This window comes from Caretta caretta, chromosome 2 (assembly GCF_965140235.1).
Source record: "Caretta caretta isolate rCarCar2 chromosome 2, rCarCar1.hap1, whole genome shotgun sequence".
NCBI classification, from domain to species: Eukaryota; Metazoa; Chordata; order Testudines; family Cheloniidae; genus Caretta; species Caretta caretta.
This window is the reverse complement of record NC_134207.1, coordinates 172642768-172655097: the sequence shown is the minus strand read 5'-3', so window position 1 is coordinate 172655097 and position 12330 is coordinate 172642768. Positions and strand designations below refer to the sequence as shown.

At 41.1% G+C, this 12330-nt stretch overlaps 1 protein-coding gene across 4 annotated transcripts in view; it reads left to right on the top strand.

The window, feature by feature from the left end:
• CNTNAP2 (contactin associated protein 2) overlaps positions 1-12330 on the top strand; it is a 1645619-nt gene that overhangs the window by 1024006 nt on the left and 609283 nt on the right. For all 4 annotated transcript variants that reach the window (XM_075125590.1, XM_075125593.1, XM_075125592.1 and 1 more), the window contains one exon: positions 7508-7679. In XM_075125590.1, the coding sequence (XP_074981691.1) occupies positions 7508-7679 (172 nt within the window). The remainder of the gene's footprint in view (positions 1-7507; positions 7680-12330) is intronic.

The window sequence follows — 12330 nt, the reverse complement described above, 5'->3', positions numbered from 1 at the left end:
TATTTCACCACTTTTCCTCTGGCAGAAATGAATAAATGAGGCTTTGTCATATTTTTGAACACTGGAGCAGAAATTGATCCAATCTGCAGAAAAAACAATTTGCAGCTCCAGAGAGATCCTTACAGGAGCAGAAGAAGAAACTTCATTATTATATTTGTCCTGCTCCCTCTGGTACATTTTTCCTGATTATCAGAATAATAATAGTAATATTTAGCCTTTTCATCTTTGAAGAACTTTACAAACTTTAACTAATCTCTGCTAGTGAGTCTTGTGATTTACTTTCTCGTGGGCTGTATTTATTATTGTGGCTCTTTTCCCCACAAATTTTATTGGGTGAAAATGCACTGAGAAGACTGATGGAATGCTATTTCAGCATCAAAAATGGCTCCAAGCTCTCCCCACTGCAGCCAGCCCTACAATCTCCCCATCACACGCTGAGCCCTGAGCTTTTACCCAGAAAGGCAGTTGGTCTGAAAAGCTCCATTCCCATCAGGGTCCAGGCAGTTCTGGGAGCCCCAGACCCCATGCTTCTCTTGCCTCTCCACATCTCAAGGAAGCATCAAAAGTCTGGATCCAGTCCGCCTACTTTTCTGGGCATTGGGGGTACTCAATACCCTCTCCTCTGCCTCTCTCTGGAGGGGCTGGGGTGACCAGTGCTCATCGGAACCAGAAGGACTGCAAAGGTGTGGGGAAAGTACAAGCAGGCACACGGGCAGTGGCGGATTTAGTTAGTGGGGCCCTGTGCTCAGATTCATTCCCCCGCCCCGGGACCCAGCCAAGAAAAAGAATGTTCTCTCTTATCTCCTCCTTGCCCCATTTTTCATTCTTTTTTTCTTCATCCTCCTCCTATATTATAAGTAATAGGAAGTAAATTAAAATAAAGTGAGGTACCTTGATTGTTTTTGAAGTCTAACTTTTTTTTCACAGACCACTTGAAAAGTGCTAAAAGTCTCAGCAGACCACTTAATGATCTTTCCAGATGTTGTTTGTACCATTAGCTAACTATTGTAAAGTGCTTTATAAAAAAAACTTCATAACCTTTCTTCGGTCCCCCTGAATGGAGTTCTCGGACCACAGTTTGAGAACTTCTGGTCTAGATGAAAGCTTGTATTTGCATTACATTAATGTGAAAAATGTGTAAAAAATAAAAAGTATAGATGATGCATGAATGGAAAAATAAAAGTTAACTTCCTCTGAAGAAACTTATTCAATTTGAAAAAAGATATTTATTCAGATAGCTTTTTTTCTACACTTTTTCTTCACAAAATCATCAATTAAGTCGTCATAAGTAATATTTTGTAAAGAGGCACTTTTGATTGTATCTAGCGACACCACAGCTTGTGTAGTCGCGGCAGAGTGCTGGGAGAGAGCTCTCCCAGCACTCTAAAAAACCCACCTCCACGAGGGGTGTAGCTACCAGCGCTGGGAGTGCGGCTTCCAGCGCTGGTGCACTGTCTACATTGATGCCTTACAGTGCTGAAACTTGCTGTGCTCGGCAGGGGGGTGTTTTTTCACACCCCTGAGCGAGAAAGTTGCAGCCCTGTAAAGTGCCAGTGTAGACAAGCCCTAAGACAATCAGTTTAGTTGTAGGAAGGATTCACTCTGTTCACTGGTCTGGAGAAACTCCAAGTAGGTCAGGCTGTGGGGCCAGCAGCCTTTCTTCGGTACTGCCAAGTATGACTTTTATTGTGTCCTTCCTATATTAGGTATTTTCTTATGTTCAAACATTTGTCTGCATGAAGAGCTGCATTATGCTCTCTTAGGCTGCACCAGCAGGGGTGAATGAGAACAGTACTGAACACCCACCTGAAGGTGGGGCGGGGGCACGGTTCCATCGGTGGCCACCTGAGTACCCTGCTGCCTCTGTGCGCTCATTCTGCTTGCCTCCCCTGGCTGGCCCCCCCCCCGCCTGTGGGCTCTGCGCTGGCTCCTATGGCCAGTCCCAGTCCCAGCCCCGGCCACCCCCCATGGACTGCTCACAGCTGATGCTCCCCAGGCAGCGGTGAGTGGTGTGAACGCGGGCCAGAGGACTCAGGAGGAATAGGGGGCAGCCACGCAGCCAGAGAGAAGCAGCAGTTTCCCCTTCAAAGCGCCTCTTCTCTCCGGCCAGCTGCACGGCTGCCCTGTGCTCCTCCTGAGTCCTCCAGCCCGCGTTCGCTGCCACCCGTACCTCCCACCTGCTCCCTGAGGCTGCAAGTGAGCCTCCTTCCCTGCTCTCCTGCCCCCCACAGCTTCTGCCCCTACAGTTGTGTGCCCCCCCGCATGGAGTAGGCTGCCTGAATGCCTGGCCCTGGGGTCCCCTATCGTTGGGGGGCCCTGGGCAAGGGCACGGTATGTTTTGCAGTAAATCTGCCCCTGCACACAGGGTCCAACACCGCTCAAATTAGGCCTATCCATTGCTCTCTCCTGACAGAGGGATGGCCAGGCCAAATTTCTCATTCCAGCCAAGAGCCAGGGGGGCGGCCAGGATCTCCTCTTTCCCCCTCCTCTTCATTGCACGACTGACATTACCTCAAGGATTTGTTTCAGTATACCCCAGGATTCCTGGTTAGTCATGTGGTAGATCCAATCTGATATATCTCATGAAAAATCTACAATAATCTGTCTATGCTTCTCACGTTGTTACATCATGTTTCACTCCTCCCACTAAGAAGACATTGAGAAATACAGAACAAAATTACTTGGAATCTTATGAAAATGCAGTTTGCTGAGAAGCCAAATGGGGAGTGTGACTGCTTATAATGTCAGTCGCCCCATCCGTGTGGGAGTCTCAGATAATGCTTGCCCCTCCCAGACATGACACATCCTTTCAAATTCTAGCACATGTGATTATATACTTAAATCTGTGACACCCAGTGAAACTGTGAGTAGGTCTAGCAGCTTAAAGTAATAGACCTTCAGACTAGTGTTGTTGAACCAAGTTTCATATTTCAGCAATCTTACCATGTAGGTCTCTTCTGGATAGAGGCTTGACTGATGATACTGGAATGCAGACTGACCTGACTACTGTCTTAAACATTATGTTGTGTTGTCCAGAGTTCTTTTTCTTAAGCCAATGTTGAGATGTAGGCCAGATCTCCTCTTGATACACATATTTTATCTTTTGGATAAGATTGACTGAGATTCTCTTTATGGTTTTGTAACCTGTCTGAGACACATACTTGTATTTTGTTTGTGTGGGTAACTGGCTTTGGTTCTCAGTGGAGCTGCAGTACATGAATGTCTGAAGAATTGTTTGCAGGTGATATATCATTGTGGAAGCTGAGATGTGTCATGAGCTGAGTGAATTTCCTGGAAGATATTAGGATACAATCAGCCAGGTGGGATTTATGGTGCCAGGATCTCCTTGGGAGGATATAGGTGGCTAGGGAATTTCCAGCAAGCTGCCCTCTTACCTCGTCAGCACGATTTCTTTAAGAAGAAGAGGAGTCATCTTTGAATCAGTACACATCAACAAAACTTATAATAAATAAACTTTCTGCAGCTGTAAGTAGTTATCAGTTCCTAGGCTCGTCTCTGTTAGCCAATCCCTCTGGCCTGTCCCAGATGTTCTTCCTCCTAGACAAGAAGACAAATTCCTCAACAGGTTTACAAAGCCAGTTAGTTGTCCTGGTCAATTTTTTCTTCCTTAGTCTGTAGTAGAATATTTATTCCTATCTAATTTATTCTCTTAGGAGGTTCAAGCCTTTTACAAGAGTGTAAGAGGATCCAGCTGTAGTCTTTCTTGCTTCCTAGTGTCCACACTAATTCCTTCTTACTGCTTGGGTTTCTGTGAGGCGTATAAATTGAATCACCTTTGTTCCTATTCTGTTGTGCATTAGATTGGTCAATATGTAGCCAGGAAGTGAGGTGGTCTGTTGGGGGTTGGGCAATTATGACTCTCTCCTGCTGTCTGAAAATTACATGCCCACCCACTCATATATAGAGCAGTTGGAGAACAGCTGGTTTTGATACAAGTTTATGTAGCTATGGTGGTAGTGATACTGGTTTTGCATTGCACTAAGTTCTGCACTTCTCTGTTGGAAGGGCAATATGGGGTACAGGTTATTTATTTTCTGAGAATGTTTTAAAATGATGCATTTCCTTCCTGAAAACACCCCTGAATGATTCTGGAATAATACATTATCTGCTGTAGTAGATTGCTGGGTCTAATTATGCAGTCATCATTCAGTCTTTACTGAGGTGAAACTCCTAATGATGTCAATGGGGCATTGCCTGAATAAAGATTGACAATGGGCTGCAGAATTTGACCTGCTATTTTTATCAGTACTTGAATATCCATCCTGTGATCATTCTTCTTTTGGCTAAATTCTTTCCTTTGTACCACAAAACATCACTGACTTCACTGGGCTTGCATTAATTCAGCTAAGGGCTGAGTTTGTCTTTTTTGTTATTAACCTTGGGTTAATTTAGTATTCAAAGCAAAAAAGTAATATCACTGGCTTGAGCCAGAGGTAGGCAGGGCATAAAGTGCGCCTGGAGAAAGGGGTTGAAGACCCAGAAAATTCTACAACTCCACCAGGGTTGCTGAGGGGCCACATTTTAGTGTTGCCTGGGGGAAAGGTCCCTGTAATTGGCTCCCCCTCCCCACTTCCCTGCCTCTTAGGGCAGAGAAGCCATTGGGAGCTGCTGAGTTCTGCCCCCCCACACACACACTTGCCCTCCCTTTCACATAAGGGGAGGAGAGATAAGGGAGCAGAAAGAGCCCAGCAGCTCAAGGCAACTTTTCCTCCTCCTCTGCTCCTATGAGCATTGGCTCCTCTACTTCTCTCCTGCTTTGCAACACCCAGCCTGGAAAGGGGGATGAAAAACAACTGGAGCTGAAGAAAGACCAGAGGTGAGGCTGGGGCAGGAACACTGGATGAGGAAGAAGTCATGGAGGGGAAAAATTGATTACGGGATAGGCAGATGTGGTGATACTTTCATTTCTGTCAAAAATAGATCCTCCACTTTTAGCACTGGATGCTGTGCGCACAAGCTTCCCCACACAGCCCTCTAGTGCACCTCAAATCTAAACAGCCACATGCTCTGCCATGGCAGGTTTTGGGTCCTTGCTGAGGAGAAGTGATACCAATCTTCTGATAGTTTAATGGTATTAACAAATAGGGAATTAGACTGAAACAGCCCAAAGGTTTTCCTTAACCTCAACCACCATTTCAAACCCAGCTGGAGAAAGCATCAGGTATCAATCCTGAATGGCCAAAGGATAGACAGGATGCCTTACCTTTTTCCATCTCTAGATTCTATGATGCATCATAGGAATTAGTCCAATCATTTTAGGTGTTTGAAATTGTATCATTGGTTCCTGTTGGAGCAGTATCTGAACATTGTAAGCAAACCAGGGTTGTACACATTTCTCTCTTATTCAGCACAACTATTTTTATCTTCATTTTGACCATGAACAAAATAAAAAACAAAATGGACAGCACCTCCTCAATTACACAGATATAGTAAAGAGAAGAAACGAGGTGGAGCTATGGGAGTTTGAGACTAGAAATGAATAATTCAAGGTTCTATTTCCACCTCTGCCACTGTTTTGCAATGCAACGTTGGAACAGTCTCTTATTTTATCTGTCTTGTGTTATTGCCATCTGTAAAATAAGGTTAATTATAGTAATGCCATTTGGATGTTTGAGGCTTGATGAGTTATCTATTGTGCTTTGAGATCCCTGATAGAAAGTGCTACAAAGTATAAAGCAATCATCATTATTCTATAGCTCCTTCTGCAGAGAAAAAAACCTTGGTGGTTGTTTTTTTTTCCCTTTAAGAACAGAACTAGGTGAAGGGGTAAAATGATCAAATATTTGGAGTGTTGATCTCTGGGTATCTTTCAAGGCTTCATCATATTACTGTATATCTCTGATACACATAATACTTTTTAGAGAGGAACAGATATGAACTTGTACTATGAACAAGGAAATCTGACAAGAATTCAATCCATGATAGCCACCACCCTCACACCTCCAAGAGATTATATATACAATGTTCTTTGATCAATAGGAGAACATGACTAGAACTGTGTAATTTTCACAGCTATTGTGGGTTTAATGAAAAAGTTGAAAATTGACCATTTGGCATGTAAAATATTTTAAAAAGTGGAAAACACAGAATTGAAACTTTCTACCAGTGTTTCATTTCTGTACATGGATAGGGAGGAAGGGGGGGAACAGAGAGGTGAGGATGGCAACTTGATTGGACTAATCTGGACTGTGTTTGGGCTTTCTGAGGCTGTCATAAGTAGTATTGGGTGAAAAGGAGAAGAAAACCACAGGGGGCCAAATCCTCAGCTGGTGTAATAAGCATAGCTCCTCTGAAGTAAACGGAATGACACTGATTTATATCAGCTGAATATCTGGGTCTTTATTTCTTCAAGAATGTATAGAATATTTTCTAATGCCTTCATTAGGTATTGTTCAGTTGATCCTGTCTGTTAAAATGTATGTTTAGGAAATATGAAGTTGCCCTGTAATAATTACCTTTTTCCCTCATGAAATAAAATACAACTGCAGCCATGAGCAGTTGCTTCCTCCACATCCTATTGTCATACCCAAAGGAACAATTTTCCCTGTAAAAATATATTTTTGCTGTATCACAGGCTGTCAAGTAGGCTCAACTTTGATGAAAAAAGGAACTACTTTCACAATGCAACCATTGCAACCTCAAAGACTTTGTGTGGATTGTTGCAGGGCGGGGAGTGGCCCTTTTAGTGTCCTTGCCCTGTGGGGTTCAGAGAAGGGAGATGGTCAGGAACAGGCAAGGTGTGTGAGTCAGTAAGGCTCAGGTAAGCTATTGGCCCCATGCACCTGGAGCAGTGTATATAAACCTTGACCCTCCAACTTGAACCCCCTCTCATACCTGCATTCTCACTGTGATTAGCATAAGATTTAGGGTTTGGGGCTGCTGTTGGCATTGCACTAGGCAAATTTTGGGGATTAGGAAGACCTTTATTTTCTTTACTGCCAGATTGACCAGATTGGGGTGGGTTTCAGAGCTGCTCAGGGACCTGGTTAGGTCAGACAGGTGGTACCATGGTTCAAGATATGACACTTTTGCAGGTGACGTGTCATTCCATAGGGGGTCAGGTTCCCTAAGAAATCAGAGTTGGAAGTGGACTTAGGAGGAAGGCATCCCCTTAAGAAACTGGGGAATAGGGTTAGGGTTCCTATATTTGGTACTCTCTTTCCCCAGCCCTTTAACCCTCAGAGCAGGAGAGGGTGGTTGGGTCCCAGCAACAGGCTGGGGACCAGCTGTCTAAGGCTAAAGGCAGCCCTCCAAATGGAAACAATTAGGGAAGGAATCATGACCTGCACTGTACGAGTTATTACTGGATAATTCCCAGATGAGTTAATAGAGTTGCAACTTAATTAAACTACATCCCTTGCATTTTGTCTTTCTTCCCACATGGCCAGGACACTGTCTTTGGTAACAGGAAAAGTGCAGCTTTGACTTTTAGTAGGGAGTGACCTCCACTGAAATTAACAATGCTCTTGCTTTCTCTGCTCCACAGGGTTCCTTACACAAACAAATGACTCAGATCGTTCCCTGCTCCAGCTCTCATTTCAAGGATGCATGCAGTTTATTCATGTGGATGATCAACTGGTGGATTTGCATGCAGTGGAGCAAGGCAAACTGGGAAGCTTTGCCAATGTCAGCATTGATATGTGTGCCATTATTGACAGGTAAGTAAGGGAGTAACCATTGACAACAACCAGGAGAGTTTAGAACTGCAGATTCTGAAAGCACACAATGATTGGGGGGCGGGGGGGCTCCCTTTTCCTAAAAGCCATGTGGTTCATAGGGCCTCCATGTGGCCCTTATGTCTGCTTGGATAGGTTATTACTATTAGAGATGTAGCTGGAGAAGGTAATGTCATAAGGTTGATTCTGGTTTATTCGAACACTTAACTGTTTCAGAGAAAAATCTGCAAAAGTTATCTTGGTTTTGAGTCAAACTTTTAAAATCCTATTCTAACTACTGTGAGGTATCTGAGAAATACAGAAGTCCCCAGGAGATTGCACTCAGAATCCTGCTGGCAGCAGAGTTATTTGTGAAGCTGTGAGGAGACTCCATTTTGTAGGACTTCACAAATAACTCCACTCCACTACAGTATGAAGTTTTCGGGGAAGTCTGAGGAGTGGAGGTTATCTCTTTTATAACATAGTTTTTGTTGTTCTGGCTTGCCACTGGGTGACTATAATCTAAATCCAAATTTTACTAAATTAAAAAGAGAAATAAAGATCCCTGTTAGTTCAACAAAGCCAAAATGTGTTAACCTTTGGGCTCCTGCACACCTTACTTATTTCTCCAATCTTTTCCTGAGGGATGGTTTGAGTTGGGGACTGTAGAATTTTTAGCAGGGTTTTGATGTGGTCATTGGTCATAATAGATTTTAATGTGATGTGGTAAATAATTTGTACAAGTGTGTAGAGTTTTAGGTAGGACCATTTTTTCGAAAATGAAAAATAAATAATGGATACCTGTGGAATTCTACTTCCTGAGTAAACAAACTATTGGGTACATTGCAGTTCATTGCACTGGAAAAGTGTAAATTTGAACAGTCCATAAAGATTTACTTCTGTTTCCTAAACGGAATAAAAGAACCAGTTAGTGTCAGGCCACAAGAGGAAAAATACAGATGATTTGAAGGGACTAAATCAATGTGCAGGCACCTTAGAGAAACAAGCAATTTTATGCCCAAGGTGAATGAATTGAATCTTGAGATCCAGTATGCTGTGGATGAGCAATCTCTTGGAACTTGGCTGTAATATGAAGCTTTCCTGAGAGCACTTAGTTCCTCAGAGGAAGATAATGGTGCACATCCCCACACACATGTGCATGTAATAAATACAAAAGCTAGAATAACGTGGGTTTTGCTAGAATAATGTGGGTTTTGGCACAAAGTAAGTTTATAATTAAGGCAGATGCTTACTCTGAACCCAGGTCTTTTAAGCACTTACGTATGTTCATTTTTATTGCTACCTGCTTAAAAACATTTCCCTTCTTCCTGTTTCCTAGTGAAATAAGGAAAGGGAGCAATGTCCAGCATAACACAGCTATCTTGGCCCCTAATGGAAATGGCTGTGACTTTCTGCATGCATTTAGCTCAGTTGCCAGGGTAGATAAAAACCGATACTTTTCTCTACAAAAAGAAAAAAATAAAAACAGATTTTTTTTTCATTTAAATTAAATAAAGGTTTATCTCTTAAAAATTATTTGAAATTGAAGATATATGTTAAGCCCTAAACCACTTATAATCTATTAAAATCATTTAAATAAAATACAAAAATAATTAGTAAATGTTTGTTGCCAAGTTTTAAAGAAAGCCAAACAACTGATGTTGTGGCAGTCTCTGGTTAAGCATCTAGAACCAGAGTTTATGGAAGTGCTAAGCCAGCTTTTAACAACAGTAGTCTCTGCTGCAGGTGAAGAGAGAATATCTTAATTTCATTTTATTCAACTAGTTCAGTTCAATGACTAGTTTATTCAAAGTTAAGAAACAGATTGGGAGCTGAAGAAGCAGAAAAGCTTGTTTTCCTCCTCCAATGAATATGAGTGAGAGGGTGAGATCTTCTAGATAGAAAATCTTAAAGGACATGGTAACCAGAAATAATCAGCTCAATTAATTTACTTCAGATAATGCTTCATTTGTTTAATAAATCAGTGAATTTTAAATGCAAAACATGAATAAACTGGTTTTATGTATCCAGCACATTTGAGATAAAAATAAAATGCTGTTCTATGCATTTTCAACTGAATTTGAATCCCCATCCAAACAGAGCTTAGCACAAATCACAGGTAAAAAAAAAAAATCTAGTAAATAAGTATGTTACAAAATGGTGAATGATACACATTAAGAATTTGAATAAATGTAAGCTTATCTGTATAATTGCTTAGATACAGTGTATCCTCCAGCTTAGCAAAAAAAAAACCTCACCAAATATAGTGTGCAGCCTATATTTGGTTGCAAACCAACATGATTCAATGGTTACCAATCAATGAAAACCAACCTTTTTTAAAAGAAAGTAACTAAAAAGTACAGGTGCAAAACATTAATAAGATCAATTATTTAAATCAAGGTTTCCCACTGATTTAAATCATGATTAAAATCAGCAACTTAAATTGCTCTGATTTAAATCAATTCACCCTGCTAATTGTTAGTTGCTGTGAAACTGAGGGTGCTTATATAATTTGTCTTTTACAGTTTTACACAGCTTCCAGGAAATAAATGCTTTGTCCATTTCTTTTTCAGTAGTATTCTAACAGAATTTTAAAGTGACAGCAGATATTCTGAAAAAGAAAAGGAAATAAGATGTATGCTTTTTGGACTTTCAAACAGCCTCATTTTCCTTGTTAGCACACAAGAAATATGTATGTTCTAGAGATGGAAAACCATTTTAATTCTATTTTAATAGATTTGAATATACCCCTTCATAGTCTGAGTTGATTTGTTCTGGTTTTAAAGTGTGTGATTTTTGGAAATAAATCTAACCCCTGAAGAAAAGGATGTGAAGATAGCTGAGACTTTTGGGCGGGGCGGGGGGGAGGGGTTACTTGTATTTTTGTTTTTTGTCCCAAACTGGTGCTTCTACACACTGGTTTATAGATGGATGGTGATCTCATTTACCAGTGTAAATAAATAACTCCTCTGAAATCAGTGGAATTACACTGGGATGAAATGATTGTGAAATCAGGCCTTTACACTGTAAACTGGGGGAAAGAAAAATAATTTAGTAATAGAAAAACATTGGGGGAAAGGGAGTCAAATGAATTTTTGCAGAATATGATGTAAGGCTTCATGTGTACAGGGATATATTACCAACCACCTGACCAGGATGGTGATAGAGACTGTGAAATACTCAGGGAGACTAGAGAGGCTATAAAAATAAACAACTCAATAATAATGGGGGATTTCAACTATCCCCCTATTGACTGGGTACATGTCACTCAGGAAGGGGTGCAGAGACCCTTTAAGTGACTGCTTCTTGAAGCAGCTAGCCCTGGAACCCACAAGAGGAAGGCAATTCTTGATTTAGTCTTAATTGGAGCACAGGATCTGGTCCAAGAAGTGATTATAGCTTGACCACTTGGTAATAATGACGATAATATAATTAAATTTAACATCCCTGTAGCGGGGAAAGCACCACAACAGTCCAACACTATAGCATTTAATTTCAAAAAGGGGGACTACACAAAAATGAGGAAGTTAGTTACACAGAAATTGAAAGGTATAGGGCCAAAAGTAAAACCCCTGCAAGCTGCATGGAAACTTTTTAAAGACACCATAATAGAGGCTCAACTTAAATGTATACCCAAATTAAAAAACATAGTAAGAGAACCAAAACAATGCTACCCTGGCTAAGTAACAAAGTAAGAGAAGCAGTGAGAGACAAAAAGGCATCCTTTGAAAAGTAGAAGTTAAATCCTAGTGAGGAAAATAGAAAGGAGTGTAAAAATATAATTAGGAAGGCCAAAAAAGAATTGAAGAACAATTAGTCAAACACTCAAAAAGTAATAGGAACAATTTTTTAAAGTACATCAGAATCAGGAAGCCTGCTAAACAACCAGTAGAGCCACTGGACGATTGAGATGCTGAAGGAGAACTCAAGGATGATAAGGCCATTGCACAGAACTAAATTAATTCTTTGCAGCAATCTTCACGTCTGAGGATGAGAGGGAGATTCCCAAACTTCAGCAATTCTTTTTAGGTGACAAATTTGAGGAACTGTCCCAGATTGAGGTGTCATTAGAGGATGTTTTGGAACAAATTGATAAACTAAACAGTAATAAGTCACCAGGACCAGATGGTATTCACCGAAGAGTTCTGAAGGAACTCAAATATGAAATTGCAGGACTACTGACTGTAGCTTGCAACCCATCATTTAAATCAGCTTCTGCACCAAATGACTGGAGGATAGTTAATGTGATGCCAGTTTTTAAAAAGGGGTTCCAGAGGTGATCCTGGCAATTACAGGCTAGTAAACCTGACTTCAGTATCGGGCAAACTGGTTGAAATTATAGTAAAGAACAAAATTGTCACACACATAGATAAACATAATTTGTTGGGGAAAAGTCAACATGGTGTTTGTAAAGGGAAATCATGCCTCACCAATCTAGTAAAATTCTTTGAGGAGGTCAACAAGAATGTGCACAAGGGGGATCCAGTGGAAATAGTGTACTCAGATTTTCAGAAAGCCTTTGACAAGGTCCCTCACAAAAGCCTCCTAAACAAAGTACTCTGTCGGATAAAAAGGAATGGCCCTCTCATGGATTGGTAACTGGTGAAAGATAGGAAACATAAGGTAGGAAAAAATGGTCAGTTTTCAGAATGGG